At 50.2% G+C, this 25,132-nt stretch overlaps 1 protein-coding gene across 6 annotated transcripts in view; it reads right to left on the bottom strand.

Moving 5' to 3' along the window:
• dlg1b (discs large MAGUK scaffold protein 1b) overlaps positions 1-25,132 on the bottom strand; it is a 32,725-nt gene that overhangs the window by 1,624 nt on the left and 5,969 nt on the right. Inside the window, exons 4-26 of one of the 6 annotated variants that reach the window (XM_062557770.1) lie at positions 23,344-23,415; positions 14,474-14,638; positions 13,490-13,636; positions 8,286-8,381; positions 7,902-7,955; positions 7,679-7,729; positions 7,203-7,327; positions 6,387-6,556; positions 6,164-6,300; positions 5,910-6,054; positions 5,241-5,370; positions 4,493-4,652; positions 4,090-4,192; positions 3,894-4,008; positions 3,536-3,712; positions 3,383-3,449; positions 2,454-2,550; positions 1,041-1,082; positions 897-947; positions 642-743; positions 391-563; positions 190-299; positions 9-100 (exon numbers count right to left, since the gene is read on the bottom strand). In XM_062557770.1, the coding sequence (XP_062413754.1) occupies positions 9-100; positions 190-299; positions 391-563; positions 642-743; positions 897-947; positions 1,041-1,082; positions 2,454-2,550; positions 3,383-3,449; positions 3,536-3,712; positions 3,894-4,008; positions 4,090-4,192; positions 4,493-4,652; positions 5,241-5,370; positions 5,910-6,054; positions 6,164-6,300; positions 6,387-6,556; positions 7,203-7,327; positions 7,679-7,729; positions 7,902-7,955; positions 8,286-8,381; positions 13,490-13,636; positions 14,474-14,638; positions 23,344-23,415 (2,581 nt within the window). Of the gene's footprint in view, positions 1-8; positions 101-189; positions 300-390; positions 564-641; positions 744-896; positions 948-1,040; positions 1,083-2,051; positions 2,086-2,453; positions 2,551-3,382; positions 3,450-3,535; positions 3,713-3,893; positions 4,009-4,089; positions 4,193-4,492; positions 4,653-5,240; positions 5,371-5,909; positions 6,055-6,163; positions 6,301-6,386; positions 6,557-7,202; positions 7,328-7,678; positions 7,730-7,901; positions 7,956-8,285; positions 8,382-13,489; positions 13,637-14,473; positions 14,639-19,671; positions 20,040-23,343; positions 23,416-25,132 lie in introns of those variants that run through there. The other 5 variants (XM_037457906.2, XM_037457910.2, XM_037457909.2 and 2 more) reach the window with 5 other exon arrangements.

The raw sequence follows: 25,132 nt of genomic DNA, 5'->3' as shown, positions 1-25,132 counted from the left end.
CTCCTCACCTGTGAAGTGCTCCATGAACTCCTGCTCCAGCTTGGCGGCTCGGTCCAAGGTCTTCCTGCCCTGCTCCTCCGTCAGCCGCTTGTTCATCTCCCTGTGGGGGGGGGGGGGGGGGGGGTAGAAACACCTGCTGAAAGCCTCTTTGTGGACAGGAAGAGGAGGTGCAAGGAGGCGGGGACTCACATGATGTTCTCCACGGACTTGGGTTTGATGAACACGGCGACGGGGTGAAGCTGCGCCAGCTGGAGCCGCTTGATGGCGTTCCCCGACACGTCCAGGATGCAGTGCTTCCCCTGAGACACCACAGAAGAAGAGACCATTCACATCCACATCCGCAGGTGATCTAAAGCCGGTACCCCTCGGGTCCTGGTCCTGGTCGGGTACCTTCTCGGCCACCTCTCGGACCGACTGCACGCTGGTGCCGTACAGGTGGCCGTTGTACTGCCCCGCCTCGATGAAGCGGTGGTCCTGGATGTCCTTCTCCATCTGCTCCCTGGACACCACAAAGTGGTAGTCTCTGGCGTCCACCTCGTAGTCCCGCTTGGGCCGGGTGGTATCTGAGGGGGGGGGGGGGAGACAGGTTCATGAGGACGCGTCCCGCCAGCAGCCGGCCCGTCTCGTCCACCTGGACTCACGAGGGACGCAGGAGCCAAACTTGTCGGGGAACTCTGAGATGAGGTCATCGTTGATCCGGTCCTTCATGGGGCCGAGGACGATGACGGGACGCGTGTAGCTCACTGAGGGACAGAACAGGAAGTGATCAGCTCACTGAGGCACAGAACAGGAAGTGATCAGCTCACTGAGGGACAGAACAGCAAGTGATCAGCTTCCTGTTTTAAAGGGTCTAAAGGAGCTCATGGTGTGACGATGGATTCCACTTGTTCACTGACCTTCTTGCTGAGCCACGGGTTCGTAGGACAGAACCAGCTCCTCCGGCCCGCCTGAGCACACAAAGGTCAGAGGTCAGGGGGCGGGGCTGAGCTCATTTGAATATTCAGATGCTAACGTAGCGTAGCGGTTAGCGTGTGACTTACGGAAGCTGCTCTCGCTGTCGCTGGCGTTAGAGGTCACATGTTCTGCAAACAACAAAAAGCACAGGACACGCCGGGGGGGGTCAGTCGGGGATTTCCCACAATGCTTTGCAACCGGAGGTGTTCAATGGACCAATCACAGAGTAGACATCTCTCACACACACACACACACACACACACACACACACACACACACACACACACACACACACACACACACACACACACACACACACACCAGAGAATATGAATCATGACACAAAAACCTCTGAGTATTTGGGATATAAAAAGATATCCAGGGAATTGAGTCCAATCAGAACTGTTCAAACTCTAATTAAAGAAGTGGGAAATGAGGGATTCTGTTGAAACCAAAATATCAGCCATAACTCACAGGAAAATGGTTCTGGATGCAAAGAAAAACCCACAAATAACTTGAGCTGAAATAAAGGAGCCACTTGAAGAAAAAGGAGTCGAGTCGCCAGAAGAAATCCAAAAGTATCCAGCTTCCAACAAGCCAAAGAGCACCGAGAGGAGCCTCAAAGCTCCTGGACCAAGTCATGAGACCACATGCAGAATGGTTTGGAGAGGAGTCTACTCATAAACACTGGAGTCATCAGAAGCTGCCCCCTGACGACCCGTCGTCATCCTGGAGATGATTGGGCAGCTTCACCCTGTGAGAACATTACGAGTCTCACAGCTTCCACAGAAGGCTTCAAAGGGGGAAACACACGACACCAAGAACCAACCACAAAGCATGAAAGAGCTTTTTGTGTTATTCATATTCTCTGAAAAACATCGATGTAGGAATCTAGAAGCTTCTGATGTTACGATTCATCTTGTAGAGATTATTTCACTCATCGCGTTTCATCGTTTTAATAAAATCAAAGGGATATTTTCATAGTTTTCATTCCTTCATTCATTCATGTTGCTCATCGTCTCGATTGGCTGAAGATGGTCCTGAAGGGGGGACACTTACTGTGGGGACGGGGGGGGGGGGGGGCGGGGGACACTTACTGTGGCCTCTGGACAGCGTGTCCTCCTTGTTGTCCTGAGGTCAGCGGAGCCGAGTGAACAAACAGAAACAACACAACGAGTTACAGAGTTACAGCGACGGAGCAGAGGGAACGCGGCCGGTCGCCAGGGCTGGGGGGGCCTGGGGGGCGGGGCTTGGGGGGCGGGGCCTGGGGGGGCATCTTGGATCCTCGTAGGACCAGGGGGGGGGTTTGCAGTGGGACCAAATGTGGATGATTAACCACGAGGAGCATTTTATCTTTTTACTGATGGTCGGGTGCCTCGTTGGTTTTAGCCAAGCTCCCGTTGCCGTGACGACCAATGCGTTCGCAGCGCACCGCCGCCACCAGCTGACCTCTGGTCCTGTCGCCCCCCCCCATGTGGACGCCGCTCTGGGATACTTACGGTCGACATCGCTGGTCTCCTGCTCGCTCGCCTCTTTGCTCTTGTAGAAGGGAAACTTTCGGGAAAAGAGGTTCTTTTTACGCTTGTCATTGAGAGACTGCTGAGGAGGAAGAGGAGGAGGAGGAGGAGGAGGAGGAGGAGGAGGAGGGGTGATGGAGTAACAAAACAAAAAAAAGGAGGAGGAGGAGGTCTGATGTTGGTTTGAACAGAATGAGACGCTTTTTTTGTCCAAGTCTGTGACGAGCAGCGAAATATGATTCAAAATAAAAGCTGAAACTAAACATCTAGAAACTGAAGTTAAGGAGGAAAATTATCTATGGATCTATATCTATAGATCACAGAGATCTATAGATCTATATGTAGATAGATAGGTGGGTCTCTGTAGTTGGTTCTAGAGGTTAAGGCGGGGACAGTGAAGGCAGCAGAGGACATGAGGACATGAGGACATGCAGAGGACACAAAGCTGTGATGATGTTTCAGTGTAAAGAGGAAAGAAGAAGCAGACGGTCAATGTCAAGCGTTTCTCTCTGTGGGGGGGGGGGGGGGGGGGTCATGCAGGTTTTATCTCCCGCTCTTTGTCCATCAGTCTGACGTGTTACGAGTGCGGCGCCGGGGGGGGTTTGGGGCGGAGGGGGGGGGGGGGGGGGGGGGGGGCGTTAAAGCGGCCTCACAGAGCAGCTTCGGTGGCGACAGCTCGGCTGCCAACATGCTGTTAGCGGCTTCGTCTCCTCACGGGAAGAACCGGCCAATGAGGTGCTCAGAAAGGGCGTCAGGCTTCTACTCCCAGCATGCATTGTGGCGTCGTCGTTTCGCGAAGAAAATCCTTTCGATTCTCAAACAACGAATGAACATCTTTTACTTCCTGCTTTGATTCTTTTAACACATTGCATGATGGGAGCAGGAACACGGCGCGGCGTGTCCTGACTCACCCCTCGGTCTCGAGACTTTGCGTTGAACTTCACCGTCTTTAATCTCGCCCGCTCCTTCTTCTCGACCCTGAGGAGAGGTCAAAGATCAGCACACACGATGCCTTGTCCTCATTGACGGGCCCAATGAGGGTCACATGACTGCGTGGGACTGACCGTCTCTTGCTGGGGATCACCCCCACCTCCTCCACCTCCCCCTTGGAGGTGAGCTGTCGGGCCTGCCACCACTCGTCGTCGGAGGCGTTCACCACGTGCAGGATGTCCCCGAACTTGAAGTCGAGGCCCTGGCTGGGCAGCCCGGAGTCTCTGGTCCGGTCGTAGTCAAACAGAGCCCTGCAGCGGGGGGGGGAGACCTCGTCTTCATCATCGCCTTCATCACAAACACAGCGCTCTCTCCCTTTGACGCTTCCATCCGACTGTACCTCCTCTGAAACACTAACTGCTACGTTTCTTCTGTTCCCGATGATGCTTTGATCTGTGTTGTTGTTGTTGTTGTTGTTGTTGTTTTGCTCACCTGACGTACAGCGACCTCTTCTGACTGGTCCTCAGAGATCCAGAACCGGAGCTGATGCTGCTGTTCATCATCTGCTCCCTCAGGTCGTGGATCTTCGCCTCGAAGCGACTGTACTCTGGACACAGACAGGAAGTAGGAAGTTTACTCCTCGGGGGACACGAGGCGTGACGCTGCACCTCCTGCAGGTGAGTCTCACCCTCCGGCCTGTAGTGGGCGATGATGGTCACCGTCTGCCCGGCGTTCTTCAGGGCGGCGGCCGCCTGTTCGTGCGTGGCGTTACGGAGGTCCACGCCGTTCACCTGACAACCAGACGTCAGACGTTACGGACACAATCGCCATGGTGACGCTCATGGATCCGGAGCAGTTTCATTTGCTACAGTCACATTTTACTCTGAAGTTCTGAAGCTTTACTAAAAAAATAAATAAAAAAAAAGTTCCTCTATTGAAAACATAATTTTTACAAAACTACACAATTTGATCAAAATATTGTTATAAAGTGTTTCAAAGTGTCACAAATTTAGGAAAGAAAAAGTTCAGTGTCTGATTCATGGTCACATGACTGGTGTGAATGCGTGTGCACGTGACGAGTGTGCACGTACAGACACCAGCCGGTCTCCTTTCCTCAGCTCTCCACAGAGGTCAGCTGGTCCTCCAGCGAGGATGAAGGAGATGAAGATGCCTTCTCCGTCCTCCCCGCCCACGATGTTGAAGCCCAGCCCGGTCGCTCCTCTGTGCAGAACCACCTTCCTGGGCTCCCTGCTGGAGCACGCAGCTGTCAATCACCCCACGTCACATGACCTCACGCAGCTGTCAATCACCCCACGTCACATGGCCGCACGCAGCTGTCAATCACCCCACGTCACATGGCCGCACGCAGCTGTCAATCACCCCACGTCACATGACCTCACGCAGCTGTCAATCACCCCACGTCACCTCACGCAGCTGTCAATCACCCCACGTCACCTCACGCAGCTGTCAATCACCCAACGTCACGTGACCTCACGCAGCAGTCAATCACCTGACGTCACGTGACCACAAGCAGCCGTCAATCACACAACGTCATGTGACATCACGCAGCTGTCAATCACCTGACGTCATGTGATCTCACGCAGCTGTCCCTGACGTCACATGACCTCACGCAGCTGTCAATCACCCCACGTCACCTCACGCAGCTGTCAATCACCCAACGTCACGTGACCTCACGCAGCCGTCAATCACCCTACGTCACATGACCTCACACAGCCGCCAATCACCCAATGTCACATGACCTCACACAGCAGTCAATCACCCGACGTCACATGACCTCACACAGCAGTCAATCACCCGACATTTTTTAGGGGGGCTCACCGGGTGACGTCGTCATCTCCCAGCATGCTCTTGGGGGTCGGAGAGAAGCGTCCCGAGGACGCCGGCGGGGGGAGGGGCTGGCCCAGCAGGTGGGGGGGGCTGATATGGTTCTCCATGTGCTGTGAGTACGCTGCAACGGAGACACGCAATAAAACATGACGAGTCACATGACCTCCACCTGAGGCTCCGCCTCCTCACAGTCTAACCTGCACTCACCCGTCGGCTCCTGTTACCACCTGACTGACTGACCTTCCAGGGGGTCGTAAAGTAAACCAGGCGAGAAACTCAAGCTGCGCCTGGTCTCCATGGAAACCACGGTGGGATTCAGGTGCTTTTTATGGAACCAAACCGTTCTCATTAAAAATAATTATAATTATGGTAAACTAAAGCCTCTGAATGAACTCATAATGATATCGATAAACATTTAAAAAAAATAAAAATGGTTTAAGAACGATGAATGATGAATATCATAAAGTATTAGTACGGTATTCTAAATATATGAGAAAAGATTTTAATCAAAAGGTAATTATCTAAAAATCATTGGAGAATAAAAGTTAAATATCCAGTAAGAAAATAAAGAATCTTGATCTTGAGGCCATAGTAAAAGTATTCCACATAGAAGTTCAATACTAGAACAATGGTTGGTTAATGCAGCAGAAGGCCACTCACAGCTGGTGAGGTCGGGGGGGGCCAAGCTGTCCGTCACAAAGACACTGTTGGGTTTAGCCACTTTCAAGTAGACCACGTCGGGGGTGTTTTTCAAGGCAGTGACGGCGTGTTCGTGGCTCACCTCCTCCAGGCAGGCGCTGTTCACCTGAGGACACACAGGTGGTACTTCCACTAGTACTCCTCCCAGTACTACTACAACCATCACAGGGGACAAACTACAGAGGACACGTCACATGACGCAGAGGACGCCTTACAGCCAGCAGTTTGTCTCCTATCTGCAGCCTCCCGTCTTTATGGGCAGCTCCTCCCTCGATGATCTTGGTGACGTAGATGCTGCTGTCGCCCGGGATGTGCTGGTTCCCGACTCCACCTGCTATACTGAAGCCGAGACCTGCAACCAGAACCAGAACCACGGCGTTAGAACCAGAACCACAGCGTCCAGAGCACCTCGGCAGGGACATTCAGAGGACATTTTACCTTTGGGTCCTTTCACCAGTTTGATCTCCATCACCTTCTCGGAGACGGACTTCCTCCGGCGGACGTAGAGTCGAACCAGAGAGCCCGCCTCCTTCAGGGCCTCCACGGCTCGGCTGTGGGTCACGTCCCGCACGTCCGCGTCGTTGACCCTCAGGATGACATCGTTGACCCTGAAACACACCAGTGTCAATCGATTTACTTTATTAGTCTCATCAGTTGGTACAAAACAGCTCCATGAACCATGTGGTACAAACAACTCGTTACCTTGATGCTACGTTAGCTTAGCATCGATCAAACAGAACTCCATTCAGAAAACAAGCATTTTACAAGAAGTTCATATGTCGGCAGAACAAACTGAGTTCAGACTTTTAAATAAGCTGCATCATTGCGTTGTTTTCTCAGCATCATGTTGAAGTTAAATCATTGATTTGATGTCATGAAGCAGAGAAGGCGGGGCTTAGTTTCTCTGGATATCTGACTAACATAAAGCAGCAATGGAGGTTATTGATTGGTCCTCGTTTCATGTCCAAACAAAGCCTCCTGTAAGCGCCCCGGGTCACATGATCCTCACGGAGCCATGACGTCATCACCACCTCCTGGATTGGCTGCATTATGGAGAAGGAGGGAGAAGCGGCAGGGCACTGCAGGGGATTGTGGGTAATGGACACCACCTCCTAAAGGTTTAGATGGGAGGTACTTCTACATACTCTGTGTACTAATACGGCAGCTAACCCCTGCTCTATTTTATATACACATATATACATATATACACACATATGTTCTGTTGGTAATATTTTCATAATCTTGTGGTCGTACCTGAGCCGTCCGTCCTGAGCGGCGGCTCCTCCCCCGATGACTTTGGTGATGAAGATGCTGGGGTCCTCCCCGATGTGGGGGTTGTCCGTGCCGCCCGCGATGCTGAAGCCGAGTCCCGAGTTGCCCTGAAGAAGAGGACCAATCACAGGAGAGCGGCGGGTCATTCGTTAAAGTGACCTCAGGCGCCCTCAACTACAAACGGGCTTATCCTCACTACACTTCCTGTACATTTCACAATAAAAGCCTAGCGTAGGACAGGAAGCCATGAAGGCCTTTTCTAGTCGCTGTAGGGCTTTTAATTTGAAATATCTGCAGCGTGTTCAGTTCCTTCCTACTGTTGTAAAGCATGATGCCACACGGCGATGTAGCGATGGAGGAAGGTTCATCAGACAAAGCTCCACCACATTTATGAGGTCACGACCCCAGTAAAAACATTCCGAATGAAGGACAAGTAGCTAAATGATGAGTGATCTCACCCTCTCCAGAGTGATCTCCTCGTACTCGTAGTCGGCCTCCGTCCCGTTCACCTGCGCACGCACACACACACACACACACACACACACACACACACACACACACACACACACACAGTATTTGTATACACACACTGGTTCACACACAAAACAATGCTGTAACAGGATTGAATATGTAGATTAAAGATCTGTATTATGAGCCTCATGTTGAATGTAGTGAACTCACGTAAGGGGGCGTGTCCAGGCTGTCCGTGTTGACCACCACAGGGGGGGGGTTGGCCTGAGGAGGGAAAAAGACACGCCACACGTCAGACGTCTCCTTCACAGAACCACCCCCACCAACCACATGACCCTGACCCCCCCCGACGGCTGCGGTCCTGGCGTGACGTACATGGCGGCGCTTCACGCTGCGGCGCTGAAGCATGGAGCTCTTCTTCTTCAGCTGGTTATGAAAGTAGTAAAGCTCCGCCCCCCCCTCCCTATCTCTAATCCCTCAGCTAACACGATGACAACCAGATGTTACGGACAAAAAGACACAGAGGACCAAACGTCTGCAGACGGACGTCGCAGAGACACACAGATGGAGGCAAAATAAACACAAACAAGAAACCTGTGACGTCGGCGGGATGACGGTGGTCTCGGCTGCGATTGGAGACACTGGGATCACGGGGATTATGGGAGAGGAGGGCGGGGTGGCCTCTGCCTGCTGAACAATAGCATGGTGAGGGGGGGGGGTCAAAGGTTAGACGGCACAGATGAACAGCAGCGGGAGGAAGATGGACGGATGGATGAAGATGGATGAAGATGGATGCCTGTGCTGTCTGATGGGTTTCATCGTGGCGAGGTCCCAGGTGGGAGGAGTTTGACTCACACGGGATCGCAGTGTCACCGGGGTCGGCCAATCAGGGGCCGACGCTCCGTGATTGACAGATCACCCCCCAACACGCTTCCAACTTTGACATCCCGATGTGACAAAACTCGGCCCATCTGCTGCTCTGAAGGGATTAGAGCCGTGTGTGTGTGTGTGTGTGTGTGTGTGTGTGTGTGTTAAATCCTGGTCTCTCAGTGTCAGCAGATGTCCTTTTTTCTGTGATTTATTGAAAAAGAGGAAACAGTTGACATGTCTGAACTTGTAGGGTCTCCAGAAGGAACCCTGGGAATATGAGGCTTCTCAGTGGAACCTCCTGGTCCTTAAAATCATCACAATGCTGATATTTAATAAATATTTATTCTCATTAGTCACTAATCCTTTCTCATGTTTTAATAATACATTTCCTAATTTTAAAATGTTGGTGCTTGTGTGGTTAAATGTCTATAAGAGAGCAGGTCGCCCCCCACCCCTCAGCATGTCGACCTCTATCACAGCAGCTCTGCAGGGCGCATCGCCTCAGCCCCCCCCCCCCCCCCGGAAAAACACCCTGCCGCTAAAATTAGGCTGCGCACATCGAGCGGCATCGATCCAGCAGCCTACTTCTGCTCCACTACCGGTTCACGCTGTGACCCGAGCAAGGAGCCAATGCCTCCTTCACTAGCTCCTTCTGCATAGGAGAGGTGCTTCAATGCCTCCTTCACTAGCTCCTTCAGCATAGGAGAGGTGCTTCAATGCTTCCTTTAGCATAGGAAAGGTGCTTCAATGCTTCCTTTAGCATAGGAAAGGTGCTTCAATGCCTCCTTTAGCATAGGAGAGGTGCTTCAATGCTTCCTTTACTAGGTCCTTTAGCATAGGAGAGGTGCTTCAATGCTTCCTTCACCATCTCTTTTAGCATAGGAAAGGTGCCACAGTGTTTCCTTTATGAGGTACTTGAGCATTAGCAGAGTCATCATTTCTGCAGAGTTGAACAGCACAATGAGTCCACAACAACACCCCCCCCCAAAAACAACGACCAAAACAAGTACAACTCAACTGCACAGTTTGCGAACACCAGCGGGTGAATGAATGAATGAATGAACCATAGTAGATAAGACTACAGGTTCTACATTTGTCAAACTCGTGCGTCACCGTCAGTCAGCAAACACTCGGGGCCCCCCCCCCCCTCAGCCGTACCGATCGTCAGTGACCCGCGTTCCTTTCTGGCCCGAACCCGAACCGGGTTCAACAGCCCTGTTCTGGAGGAACGAGCTCCACTCTGCACCACCTGCCTGCAGCGTGTTCACGACACGTCTCCTACTCCCCCAGAGGAACGGACCGCCCCAGGTACCTTGCCGAAGGAGAAGGGCACCCAGGGGACCTCGGGCCTGCGGGGCGCCTTGGCCGTGCTCTTGGCGGGGCTTTTCCTCACGCTGTCGCGCAGGTTGAGGAAGCGGCTGCGGGCCCGGCAGGAGGCCGGCACGGTGCAGGCGGTGAAGGAGGACAGCGAGGTCTGCAGCCGGGGGCCACTCGCCTGCTGCTGCTGCTGCCGGTGGAGCTCGATGGCGTGCTGCCGCTGCAGCGGGTGGAGGTGGGCGATGGCGTCCTGCAGCTGGGCGTCGAGCCGCGGCGGCTTGTCGGCGCCGTTGGCCGCCCCCGAGGGGAACTCCTGCCAGGGGGGGTGAGCGGTCATGATGGCGGAGTCCTGGCCGGAGGTTGAGTGTTGAATTATGGATGGATCCTCTGTGTCGTTACTGGCCCCCCCCCGCCCCCCTGGTCGTCTCTCATTCTGCGGCCAATTAATCAGCTCCAGTGAGCGAGCAGCATGTCAGCGGAGGGGGGGGGGGGGGGGGGGGGGGGTCTGCATGAATAATCAATGTCTCTCAGTCAGACCTGACCTGCCTAACAGGATACATATTAAACCCTTTTTACTCGTCTGAATGAAGTTTAAGTAAAAGCTGGACATTTGTGGACAGTTTCACTAAACTAATCCTCTTTAGATCACCTTTGACCTTTGACTTCACGTATTTGTTAGTCCATGTTTGGACTAATGTTAGAGTTTTATCTTCTGATATCGATTCACACGACGTGGCCTACAAACGGGGGTCAACATGACATCACTGACCCCCCCCCCCCAAACATCCAGGAGGCGTTTTCTCTTCCAATCCCCCACCGCACAGCAGGTCCCTGAACCCCTCCCAACACAACACCACCTGCTGAAGACAGGTGCTTACTGATGGGGTCAGGCAGGTGTTTGTGTCATTGCACCCGTTTGACACCATGTGAGGTACAAGCACCACGCTGTGAAGGACCATGTGACGCGGGCAGAGGGGGTAGATTGAGAAAATAGGGACTTAATAAACATAAGTCACGCCTTTCCTCAGCCGATAAACCCCCCCCTGATGGATCCCCCAACTGCAGGTTCATAGCAGGCGGGTCAGTGCACAGATAATTGCAGGGTTGCCGGGGCGGTTGCTGCCCTCTTCTGGCTGCCGGGTGGATCAGTCCAATTACCCAATTCACCTGTTGGCTGGAACGCCGCCATCGCCACACACGGCGCACTTCTGATCCGAGGCGGGACGTCGAAAAACAACAGTTGATCAAATAAAAAATAAACGACAAAAAGCTGAGGTCAAAGTGATCCGAATGATGGATTTCAGGTGAACCACCTGTACGGACTCTATGTCACTCAAATAAAATGCTGCAGATGGAGAAAACCACCCAGGAGTGTTGGTACCACCCCCTGATGATGAGTGACAGAGAGGAGGATCACAACAAAGGTCCACTTCCTGTTCTCCCTCCCTCCCTCCTCACCGGCTGGAGGCTATGACTCCGCAGCACGCTGCAGCACTCTCCCCCCTCCCTCCTCCCTCCCTCCTCACCTCTATGAAGACGGATTTTCTCCGGGGGGGGGGGACCTACCAGGTGCCGGTGGAGCCGCTTGGTTCTCCTCAGGGTGCCCATGATGCGACGCCCCATCTTTTTAGCGTACCACACAGAGTTGAGCATGCCGCTTGTTGCTGCTGTGGAGGAGGAGGAGGAGGAGTCGGAGTGTCACCTCCTCTGCGCCTCCTCTCGCTGCTGCAGGCTGTGAGGTGGCGGAGGGGATGCTGGCTGGCGAGCAAGCGATGGGAGGGTCGGAGGGGGCTTCACTCCACCGTGTGTCCCCCTCCTCCTCCACCTCACACACAAACAAGCAAAGCTGCAATGACGGAGGAGCAACCTCCTCCTCCTCCTCCTCCTATTCCTCCTGTCGCTAAGAGCAGCGGCAGACGATGGCCATTTAACGCCGGCGGTGCCGGCAGTCCGACTCCCCTCTCCTTCCCATCCAGAAGGAGAGGGGGGGGGGGGGGGGGGCTCTGGGGGAGGAGTAACCCGGCAGGTTGAAGGAGCATGACGGAGACAGACTGCAGAGAGAGGACGGATGTCCTCCTCCTCCTCCTCCTCCTCCTGCTGTCCTACACTCACAATCTATGTGTCAAAGCTCCTTCACACAAACTAATATCAAAAAGCCATCACTGATATCTGGTCTGTGATCATGTGACATTGTGAACAACCAATCAGTGGACAACAGTACAAACGACAACTGCAGTATTTAAACGTTATGCTAAGTGTTAATGCTACGTGTGTAGCCCCCCCCCCTCCCCCAAACACACACTAATAATCCAGGATTCCCCTTAATATTCTAGGCCCGGCTGTAACTATTGGCTATAAATAGACCTGGCCTGTCCTCCCAGCATGCTTTGCTGTAGCCAGGAATGAAGCTTAGCAGAGGGGGGAGAAAGGAGCAGAGGAGGCTCCTCTTTCTCCCCCCTCTGCTCCTTCTGTCAGGATTGTTGTGGTCTTTCATCTCTTGCGTTGCCATGGCGCTGGCAAGAGGCGGAGGGATGTGTACCATGTGACCATGTTAGACGGACCCAAGGTCACGTGACGACACACTGCTCATGTGACTCGAGGAATGTACACAAGTACATTTACTCAACTTCTGTTAAGTACTACTTGTATCAGTATTTCTACCGTGTGCCGTCAGTACTTCTATTGTAATGGAGTATTTCTACAGTGTGGCGTCAGTACTTCTATTGTAACACAGTATTTATACAGTGTGGTGTCAGTACTTCTATTGTAACTGAGTATTTCTTCCGTGTGGCGTCAGTACTTCTATTGTAACGGAGTATTTCTTCTGTGTGGCGTCAGTACTTCTATTGTAACGGAGTATTTCTTCTGTGTGGCGTCAGTACTTCTATTGTAACGGAGTATTTCTTCTATGTGGCGTCAGTACTTCTATTGTAACGGAGTATTTCTTCTATGTGCCGTCAGTACTTCTATTGTAACGGAGTATTTCTACAGTGTGGCGTCAGTACTTCTATTGTAACACAGTATTTATACAGTGTGGCGTCAGTACTTCTATTGTAACACAGTATTTATACAGTGTGGCGTCAGTACTTCTATTGTAACACAGTATTTATACAGGGTGGCGTCAGTACTTCTATTGTAACACAGTATTTATACAGTGTGGCGTCAGTACTTCTATTGTAACGGAGTATTTCTTCCGTGTGGCGTCAGTACTTCTATTGTAACGGAGTATTTCTTCTGTGTGGCGTCAGTACTTCTATTGTAACGGAGTATTTCTTCTGTGTGGCGTCAGTACTTCTATTGTAACGGAGTATTTCTTCCGTGTGGCGTCAGTACTTCTATTGTAACGGAGTATTTCTTCTGTGTGGCGTCAGTACTTCTATTGTAACGGAGTATTTCTTCTGTGTGGCGTCAGTACTTCCATTGTAACAGTATTTCTTCCGTGTGGCGTCAGTACTTCTTGGTAGTACTTTTACAGCTCAAGTACTCTGACGATGATGAGGAGGAGGAAGTTTCGCTGAATGCAGTGAGTGTGACGGACAGTCAGCAGAACCCTGGGGGACGTTATGGCGACTGTGGGGGGGGGGCGGGGAGGTGGGGGGGCGGGGGTTTACCTGGATCAGGGGGTAGGGGTTGGAGGAGCAGGAGGGGAGGGGGCTGTCTTCGGAATAGAGGGTGGGGGACGTGGGGGAGGGGAAGTCCGGGAGGGGCTGCTGTCCTAAGGCGGAGGAACCGTCAAAGATGCACTCCAGAGACGCTACCTACAGGGGGGGGGAGGGGAGGAGGAGGAGGATAAAAAGGGAAGAGGAGGAGGAGGAAAGACTGAGGCCAACGAGGGTCAAAATACAGAAAAACCAATGGACAGTTCATCTTTAAGGACGAGAGACAGGGAGGAGAGGAAGACGAGAAGAGGACGAGAGGGGAGGAGATGAGGGATGCGGTTCAGGTCTTCAGATGGACTTAAGGGACAAATCGCAGCTGAAAGTGCAGTTTGAGCGCAGAGACTAACGTGGACGTGCGAGACATAGAGCGATGCATGTAGAGAGACAGGTATATGTGTGGAGGGACAGACAGAGACAGACCGGTATGTATGTAGGGACACATATGCTACAACGTTAGCTTAGCATTGATCAAATAAAACCTTTTAGAAGATAACGGAGACCTGACAGCACGAGTTATCAGGTCTGGGGACATGAGGGACATGAGGGACACCTTATTGCTCAGGTGTGAGCTTCAGAGCAGCCTCAAGGCTTTAATGAACCACATGAAGGCAACACAGATAAGGACCATCTTCATCATAATCATCCATCGCTCCGTTTATCAGTTGTTGAATCAAAACCACTTCCATGAGTAGAAGAGGTAAAAGAGGTGAAACGTAGTGACTGCTTTCATATGAAAATACATGATTTAACTACACATTCCTCTTTAGTTTCACATTGTGAGTCACGTATTTATTGTTTAATTCATTCTTCATATTTCAGACCCCCATGTTTTTATCTATTCATTTTTATTCAAGGTTTTATTTGTATTTGGACTCCGGAGACACATGGAGAGACATGGAGACACATGGAGACGCTTTAATGACCGAAGCCTCCTACCTTCATGGGGGAGATGTGAGCGTGGGTCACGTATCCGTGCACGTTCTCGATCTGGGAGAGGTTCTTCTCCGCCACCTGGACCAGCTCCGGTCCTCCCGCCTCCTCCGTCAGCTGGGGGGAGCTCTGGTCCTGGGGGGACGAGTCCTCATCCTGGTGCCGGTACTTCTGGAAACGGGAAACACAGAGAGCTGCTCAGGACGGGTCTCCGCCTCATGCTCAGGGAACCAGGAAGATCGGCAGAAGCAGGACTTCGGGTCAATTCAATTCAATTCATTTTATTTTGTATAGCCCAAAATCGCAAATTACAAATTTGCCTCAGAGGGCTTTACAGTCTGTACACATGCAACATCCTCTGTCCCGAAACCCTCACATCGGCACAGGAAAAACTCCCCAAAATATGAAAAAAACCCTTCAATGGGGAAAAAAGGGAAGAAACCTTAGGGAGAACGTCAGAGGAGGGATCCCTCTCCCGGGATGGACAGACTGCAATGGATGTCATGTGTACAGAATCAACAATGTAAAAGATGTACAATACATTCAATTTCTCTAACTGAAATGATACAAGTAATTGCAAGTAGCAGAAGAGGTGTACGGCAGGACCACTGCAGGGACAACCTCCATCAGATCGAACCACCATCCACAGAGGCTTCTGTGGGGAGGGAGAGCAGAAAGATGTTGGTTTTTGATGACAGTAATATGAATCATATTTAAAGTAATGATGATGGCAGTAGCAGGTGTCAGCAGAGCCATGAGCCAGGAGTCAGAACCGGGGTCCGCACGAAACTATGATCCACGGAGACCTGCTAGGCGAGAAAGCACAAAAAACTCCCGGAAAGAAGCTTAATTAGTGATGTACATTAATAAAGCATGGATGATTGTGGGAGGAGAGAGTGAGAGTGAGAGAGGGGCTCGGTGTGTCCTAAGAAGTCCCCCGGCAGTCTAAGCCTAGAGCAGCTTAACTAAGGGCTGGTCCAGGCTAACCTGAGCCAGCCCTAACTATAAGCAATATCAAAGAGGAACGTTTTAAGCTTTATCTTAAATGAACTGACCGAGTCTGCCCCCCGGACTGAAAGTGGAAGCTGGTTCCACAAAAGAGGAGCTTGATAACTGAAGGCTCTGGCCCCCATCCTACTTTTTAAAACTCTAGGAACCACAAGTAGCCCAGCATCTATGGAGCGTAGATGCCTTGTAGGACAATACGGTGTAACAAGCTCTTTAAGATAAGACGGTGCCTCACCAGCAAGTGCCTTGTAGGTGAGGAGAAGTACCTTAAATTCTATTCTTGATTTAACAGGAAGCCAGTGCAGAGAAGTTAATACAGGAGTTATATGATCCCATTTCTTAGTTCTTGTTAATACACGTGCTGCAGCATTCTGAATCAGCTGGAGAGGTTTAAGCGATTTACAAGAGCAGCCTGATAACAAAGAATTACAGTAATCCAGTCTAGAAGTAACAAATGCATGAACTAGTTTTTCTGCATCACTTTGAGACAGGAAGTTCCTGATTTTTGATATATTCCGTAGATGAAAAAAGGCAGTCCTTGAAGTCTTCTTTATATGAGAGTTGAAGGACATATCCTGGTCGAAGAGAACTCCAAGATTTCTGACGGTGCTGTTGGATACCAGAGCAATTCCATCCATAGAGACTGTATCACGTGACAGCTGACTTCGAAGGCGCTCTGGGCCTATCATGATAACTTCCGTTTTTTCCGAGTTTAACATCAGGAAGTTGCAGGTCATCCAGGTTTTGATGTCTCCAAGACAGTCCTGAAGTCTAACAAGTTGGTTGGTGTCTTCTGGCTTGATCGATAGATACAGTTGAGTATCGTCTGCATAACAATGGAAGTTTATGCGGTGTTTTCTGATAACGTCGCCCAAAGGAAGCATGTACAGGGTAAATAGAATCGGTCCAAGCACAGAACCTTGTGGGACTCCGTGACCAACATTCGTGGTCCTCGATGATTCACCGTTCACAAACACAAACTGGGATCGATCCGATAAATAAGATTTAAACCAGCTGAGTGCAGTTCCTTTGATGCCAATCAAGTGTTCCAGTCTCTGCAGCAGGATACGGTGATCGATGGTGTCAAATGCAGCACTGAGGTCCAGCAATACAAGAAAAGATACAAGTCCTTGGTCCGATGCAAGTAGAAGATCATTTGTAATTTTCACCAGTGCCGTTTCTGTGCTGTGATGCATTCGAAATCCTGACTGGAAATCCTCGAACAAAGCATTGTTTTGTAGAAAGTCACATAATTGATTCGCGACAGATTTCTCCAGGATCTTAGCGAGGAAGGGAAGATTAGAGATGGGTCTGTAGTTAGCCAACACCTCTGGAGCTAGGGTAGGTTTCTTCAGAAGAGGTTTAATTACAGCTACCTTGAAGGACTGTGGTACATGTCCTGTCAACAAAGACAGATTCATAATATCCAGTAGGGATGTGCTAATTAACGGAAAAACTTCCTTAAGCAGCTTAGTTGGAATCGGATCCAGGAGACAAGTGGAAGCCCAATCACCCGGTTAGCAGCACCGCTAACAGCTAACCAGTCGTCACTAGGATGTAGCCTGTCAGCTTTAGAGACAAGTGGACCTTCAGATGTTCTAGTGATTGTCCTCTAATACAAGCAAAAGCTGCATTCTGTGTAGTGACCAGCAGGGGGCGACTCCTCTGCTCCCATAGACGTCTATGAGGAAATGACTACTTCTGTGTAGTGACCAGCAGGGGGCGACTCCTCTGCTCCCATAGACGTCTATGAGGAAATGACTCTACTTCTGTGTAGTGACCAGCAGGGGGCGACTCCTCTGCTCCCATAGACGTCTATGAGGAAATGACTCTACTTCTGTGTAGTGACCAGCAGGGGGCGACTCCTCTGCTCCCATAGACGTCTATGAGGAAATGACTCTACTTCTGTGTAGTGACCAGCAGGGGGCGACTCCTCTGCTCCCATAGACGTCTATGAGGAAATGACTACTTCTGTGTAGTGACCAGCAGGGGGCGACTCCTCTGCTCCCATAGACGTCTATGAGGAAATGACTCTACTTCTGTGTAGTGACCAGCAGGGGGCGACTCCTCTGCTCCCATAGACGTCTATGAGGAAATGACTACTTCTGTGTAGTGACCAGCAGGGGGCGACTCCTCTGCTCCCATAGACGTCTATGAGGAAATGACTCTACTTCTGTGTAGTGACCAGCAGGGGGCGACTCCTCTGCTCCCATAGACGTCTATGAGGAAATGACTACTTCTGTGTAAAGTTGACAAACCAGCGAGAGATTCAAACATAAAAGTATTTACGTATTCAAAATGCCACCTAAAAATAAAACATCTCCCCCTTCAGCTCCCTCCTCACATCTTGTTCCCACGTCGCTGCACCACCGCCGAGCAGCAGATGGAGAAGCATCGGGAGGCTGCAGGCCAGCTGAGATGTCTCCACAATAAAACCACAAAGCAGAAGACACAGAGGACGAGTGGGAAGGTGAGAAAAGAAAAACCGGGTTCCACTCGGGAGGAATCTGACTCACACGAGCAGCAGATTCAAGTAACAAAAAGAGCAGAGAGGCGACAGGGCGGCGATGTGGCCTACGCTGGGGATGGACCTGTGAACACACCACCGGTCCTCCAGCGAGACTCTGAGCCCACTCACTGCTGGTGAGGGCACCACTAATGTGGATGAAGGTTTACCACCGTCTGGCTGAAGAGAGCATCCGCCTCCTCCTCCTCCTCCTCGTCACTGGGAGAGCTGTTGAGGAGGAGGCACAGTGCCGACTCTTCTATCTATAAATAGTAGCATCGCGGCGGAGAGGATGGAGCATGTTCAGCAGGAGGAAGGTTCATGCATGACTGAGGGCTGTGATGAAGGAGCTTCATAAATACACAGCTGTAGCAAACAGGAAGTCATCATTCATTCATTCATTAGATTCTGTATTTGGACCTAAAGCAAACCGTTGTTTATTATTCTTCCAGATTTAATTCAAGAAAATCTTGACTTATCAACTTTGACGTTTGAAGTGCAAAGTAAAAAGCTAAATTTAGCCTAAGGATCACATGACTTCACGCTATAAACGAGTCTAAAGGAGGACGGTCTCATTTGGACTCAGATTCAGGGACATCACTGATGTCTTTCTAGTCTGATTCATGGTCATGTGATCATTTACACTACGACATGGCGACTAATGTGAGACGTGTTGGTGGGGGCGAGATCAGAGGAGACTCAACACGGTCCGTGGCAGCCCCCCCCCCCCCCCCCCCTCAAGACCGGTAGGTTATCATGATGTGTTCAGTGGTAATCTGTAATGTGTCGTTTTCAATTGAATAAATCATTTGACATAAAAGCACAATAAAAATTTAATTTCCTCATTATCTTAATTGTGGTTTGTAGGAAGACAAAAAAAAGTAGAACAGCATTTAGTATTTTGGATGGAAGGTTTCTGGGAGATGATTAAATATTGTGGATCCTTGTGGACCAGCTGATATAATTCAGCATTGATGAGGTCATGTGACCGCCTTCCAGCAGGACCCGTTAGTCCACTTAAACACCAGGACCAGAACTACACCTCCTCAGACCAGGACCAGAACCACACCTCCTCAGACCAGGACCAGAACCACACCTCCTCAGACCAGGACCAGAACCAGAACCACACCTCCTCAGACCAGGACCAGAACCACACCTCCTCAGACCAGGACCACATCCATAGATGTGTATTTGTGTTTTTTCGGTGGTTTCCCTGCACAGCACATGTTGACCACTCAGGCACGTGCGTGCTGGGAGGCCTCCAACGCTCAGCCAATCAGAGCCTCCGGTTTGCAGTGGGGTCACCGAGGCTCGGGGGCGGGGCCTAACGCGTAAACACGGTCAGTGATTCCGTGCTTCTGATTCACTCAGAGGGAATCATGGTTCATCTCGCTGCCTTCATCATGAGAAACAGAGATGCATTATGGGAAGTGTAGGATCCAGAGACCCTTAAACAAAACATCAAAGTTAAAGTTGAGTTTATCATTTTAAAAAGTACCAGAATGAAAATGCTCTAAACATTTTCTCTAATGTTTTGAAACGATCAGCTGATCAGCAACTCAGTAAACGATGACCCGTGAAGGAGACATTTTTAACTTCTGACCCGTCAACAACATCTGGACTTCCCAACGCTGCGGGACACCTCGACCCCCCCCCCCCCCCCCACCCCCCCTCCTCCACGTGCACCCACCTTGCAGCCGAACATGAGGGAGATGGTGCTGCCGGTGCAGGCCGCCTTGCAGTGGCACAGCACGGGGGAGAAGCACTCCAGCTTCCTGGACCCGGGGGACATCTTGTCCGAGCAGTTGGCCGACAGCCGCCGGCGCCTCCTCCGGGAGCGCTGCCGGCTCCCCCCGCACCGCCCGGCTCCCCCTGCACCTCCACCCTCTCCACTGCTGCTGCTGCTGCTGCTGCTCCCTGCTCTCACCATCCACCCTCATTCCTCACGTCGCTCCATCGCGGCGGGGAGGAAACTACTCCCTGAGCTCCTTATTTAGGGAGAACCTCTCTCCTCCTCTTTTTCACTGACCCCTCCTCCTCTGCTCTCTCTCCGTGTGGGAGAGAGCTTCCCTCAGTGGGGGTGGGATTGGTTTCCGGGAAGGGGGGGGGGGGGGGGGCGAGAGAAGTTGGTCACATGACTCATCAGAAACGAGAGCGCGAGGGGGGGATGGGGGTGCATCCTCAGGGAAGGTAGAGTGATGTAGGACAGAGTCAGTGATGTGGAGGAGGCAGAAGATGAAAGAGGAGGTGGAATAAAGGAGAAACGTAAAGAAAGGCAGAAGGGAAAAGATGAAGGAAAGGAAGGGAGTTGAGAGAAGGAGGTACGATGGATGAACCATTTTATGTGTTAAAACCCTCAAAATAAAATAAATTCAACTTGATAACAAATGAGGAACAAACTTCCTAAAGCTTTCCTTTAAGTTGTTATTCTTAAGACAATAACATTCTAGGCGCTGTCTGCATCCTGTGTAGTGACCAGCAGGGGGCGACTCCTCTGCTCCCATAGACGTCTATGAGGAAATGACTACTTCTGTGTAGTGACCAGCAGGGGGCGACTCCTCTGCTCCCATAGACGTCTATGAGAAAATGACTCTACTTCTGTGTAGTGACCAGCAGGGGGCGACTCCTCTGCTCCCATAGACGTCTATGAGGAAATGACTCTACTTCTCTGTAGTGACCAGCAGGGGGCGACTCCTCTGCTCCCATAGACGTCTATGAGGAAATGACTCTACTTCTCTGTAGTGACCAGCAGGGGGCGACTCCTCTGCTCCCATAGACGTCTATGAGGAAATGACTACTTCTGTGTAGTGACCAGCAGGGGGCGACTCCTCTGCTCCCATAGACGTCTATGAGGAAATGACTACTTCTGTGTAGTGACCAGCAGGGGGCAGCTCCTCTGCTCCCATAGACGTCTATGAGGAAATGACTCTACTTCTGTGTAGTGACCAGCAGGGGGCGACTCCTCTGCTCCCATAGACGTCTATGGAGGAAATGACAACTTCTGTGTAGTGACCAGCAGGGGGCGACTCCTCTGCTCCCATAGACGTCTATGAGGAAATGACTACTTCTGTGTAGTGACCAGCAGGGGGCGACTCCTCTGCTCCCATAGATGTCTGTGAGGATGCTTTAGGGCGGGGCTCCACGCTGATTGACAGGTCTCCAATAGATCATGAAGCAGGGGACAGTTAGCTGTGGTCACATCTTACAGGTCATTAATGTGTGTGTGTTGGGGTTTTATTGCTATGAACCACTTTCATGTGATCGAATGGTTTCAATCTGGCGTAGATTGTTATAATTGTGTGATTTGTATAGAGCCAAAAATAACTCGCTAAGCAGAACTACGTCACTGACACACTTCGAAAATATAAGACCTCAAATACCCAATAACATAAGTGAAGGAAATTAAATATTTCATCCAAAACAATTCATGAACTGAATCAAATTACAAATTATTAGACTCGAAAGTACTTCACTTATTTCATTTTTAATACATTGTTGTTCAAGACTAAAAATAGAACTGTGTGTGTGTGTGTGTGTGTGTGTGTGTTGTTCACAGCACTCCTGTGGCTCCCCCTGCTGGTCCTTCAGTTCACTGCAGCTCCTCACTCACTAAAGAAAGGACTAGTCTTTATCCCTCTATTTTATACTATAGCTTTAAATTGATCATGTTTCCTGCACTGTGTTATTTGTCTCTCTGTCCAATGCAACACCCGCCATGTCAAATTCCTTGAAACGTAGGAATGTCTGCCATAAATGATCCTGCTTCCTGAAGAGGAGACGCCATAGACAGCAGCAGGAGCCGTGTGAATGCATCAAGAACCATTTGGTACAACAACTGCAGTCTTTACTCCCGTGTGGCATTGTGTTGATGCTACAATGTTAGCTGAGCATAGCGCTTTAAAAAGAGTTTGCTTTGAACACGTTGCATGAAGACCTGATGAAGCACAAGCTTTTCTTTATTAGCTTAGTGGCTTCAGGGGGATGTCACCAACCAGAGAAGGCGGAGTCTACACACAACAGGTGGATGAGGATGTTTTTACAACGTCTGGACTCCAGAGCCGTTACACCGGTCACATGATCACTTGTTTGTGCTCAACACACAATGAAATATGCCAACAAAGAACCTGAGGACACTCACAATAATTACAGCCGGCACATAAAGACAGACGTGAAGTCGCCATGAACCACCACCACGACGGTCCTGATGACCAGTACAGCTCCAGCCCCTCTGAGGACGCTCTGAACAGGATGTCAACAGTCTGATTGTGTGGTGCAGTACCGCTCTCTGCCTGACTGTAAACTGAGGAGCAGGCAGGGGGCGCTGTGTTTCCAAAACAAAAAGGGCATTTTGAAATCCTTGCCAGGACTCAAGTGTAGTGGACATCAGCTTACTGTGCACCATGTAAATCTTAATACAGTAGCAGCGTAGATGTTATGTTCCATGCTCATGTTACTCCATTACTTCTCCCGTCGCCATGGAGATAGAGACACGGGCCGTACACTACTTTACTACTTCACTCGTAAATCTGTTTTCTAGGATGAGGGCAACAGGGATTGGCTTCAAGAACTGAAGCACAAAGGGTTCAATGTGATGGCACGTGGCGAGAGGATTGCTTTATCTTTATTATTATATTATAATCACCATCATAAGAGGTTCAACACCTGCTGTTGGGTCCAACTTGACATGAACAGATCAGCAGAAGTTCATTGGTAAAAACAAGTTGGTGAAAAAACCAAGCGTGTATTTGAGGAGGACAGGAGGTGTACTGTTCATACCCGACATGATCCAGAACAGAAGCACAATGACCCACGGCCCCTGAACGCAGCACAGACCCTCAACATGCTGATGGTCGTCGGGAGTCGGTCCATAAACCAGAGGAGGGACGAGCAGCTGGAAGAGAGATGCTGATCGCCGTAGAAACGGAAGAAAACACTTCTCTCCTCGCGTTAAAACTACTTTTATTCTTCCAGGTTTAGCGTTAACGTTTTAAAGGCCCCGGCAGGAGTTGACCCTTTACCCCTCAGTTATCTTTATTTCACGCTCTGATTCTTGGGTTCAACTGAAACAGCAGAAAATCTCAATTTGCTCTGATCTTTAATTTATGCAGATGTTTTAACACGTTTAATCAAAAGGAAGCATGTTTATCGCGTTCCTCCTCGTGTCCCCGCTCTGGTTTCAGACTCCACCTCCGTATCCATTCAATGGCCTACAGAGACACCTTGAGGCCTTAGGGGGCCCGAACCTGACCTTTGACCCCGCCCCCCTCCAATGGTCCAAAAGCACACGAAGACTGGATGGGACATGCAGCGAGGGTGGACGATACACCGACACCACCCCCCCCAACAGGCGTCCAGTACTTACTTGTCCGTCATGTGCGGGGGGGCGCTTGGTTTGCGCCAACGTGTGCAGGATTTCATTTAGGAGGGGGGAGTCCTACAAGCGACCATGTTTGTGTACACGCAGAAGAAGAAGAGAGGGAAGAGACAGAAGAAGTTCAATGCAAACAGACACAGCCGGCTCACAGCGGGCGCGTTTGTTTCCAGCCTGTGTCCGTGCCAGACGGGTGGAGCTACAGGAGGAAACCAGTGGCTGTGTGAGAAAATGGTTAAACACCACGTAGAGGTCCAACCAGGAGACAACGTAGGAGAACAGGGAAAGACCAGGTAGTAGGCCACAGAGTAGAACAGGTAGTAGAACACAGAGTAGAACAGGTAGTAGACCACAGAGTAGGCCACAGAGTAGACCAGGTAGTAGACCAGGTAGTAGACCACAGAGTAGACCACAGAGTAGACCACAGAGTAGACCAGGTAGTAGACCACAGAGTAGACCAGGTAGTCGACCCGCGTGGTGCGTTCATGCTCTCAATAGGACGGTCGATCATAACGACATCCTGATGCATTCAAATGTAAACCTTTAAAACAACGTTTCTGGTGAGACACTTCGACCCCTTTGTCTCGTACAAAGTAGTTTTTATTGTCCTACTTCCGCATTGCAGAAGAAAACTGCAAACAAAGCAGAGCTTCAGATAAACCGTTAAAGAAGCTCTGCTTTTGATCGTCTTTATAAGATATTAATAATCCTCCGCACAGCATCAGGTAAATGAGAGTCACAGTCCTGATGGGATTACCGTGGCCGGGTTGGGATTAGATTAAATAGATCCAGTACATTTGTTTTGTTCCACACACCAGATGTTTGCTGACGTTTCCATAGCAAACTTCAGCTTAAGAAGAAATATTTCATACCAGGATCACAAAAATCACACTTTGCAGATCACTCTACAGCTTCTGGTTGATCCCATGAAACTGATCTGGGGTCATTAAGACCTCTGGTGCTGATTGATGGGTTTGATTTCAGGATCTGAAAGTGGTCGCTGTTGGTTCAGACTGTATTTTCACTAGTTCTGCTTTTCAATTGCATACATTTAAACCTCTAACCATTCATCTGAGAAGTTCTTCTAATTCATCACAACCAAAATGTGATAAACCGGAGGGAGAGAATGTGAACAAGCTCAAGCTGATCAACTGATTCTCCATTTAAATCCTAACAACCTCGAAAATGATGCCAAGATCCACTTCTGACAACAAAGCTGGACAACAATGTTGCTAACAGATTAGCTTAGCATTCTGCTAAGCTACGGTCAGGATTCAACTTGACAAATATTTTCTTGCTGAAAACTAACTCAGTTTGATAATTGTTCAATAAAAAAAGTGTAAATGTTTTAAAAAGTGTAAATTATCTGCAGTGACCACAGCAGGGGGCGACTCCTCCCTCCCATAGATGTTTATGAGAAAATAATTCCCTCAGTAAACATTTATGTTTATGGTCTCTATGATCTCTAGTTTCAGGCATTCTTCAATGCAGCATGATGTTCATTTAGTGAATGATGGTCCATTTAGACTCAAACAGACCATAAAGCAGGGGGTGCTTTAGGGCGGGGCTACACGCTGATTGACAGGTCTCTAACAGACCATAAAGCAGAGGATGCTTTAGGGCGGGGCTGTGTTTTTGTCTTTAATGCATTTACATCTCTTAATGTAACGTCAGTTCTGGTTGCAAGTAAAACCAAGATGGCGATGGCCCAGAAAACCCCAACAGATCTGTTAATACTTGCGATGTCACAGATTAGTGAAGGATTGATCTGAATTGACCG

Source organism: Pungitius pungitius, chromosome 15 (assembly GCF_949316345.1).
Source record: "Pungitius pungitius chromosome 15, fPunPun2.1, whole genome shotgun sequence".
Taxonomy (NCBI): domain Eukaryota; kingdom Metazoa; phylum Chordata; class Actinopteri; order Perciformes; family Gasterosteidae; genus Pungitius; species Pungitius pungitius.
Note: the sequence above shows the minus strand (reverse complement) of the source record. Positions and strands in the feature narration are given on the sequence as shown.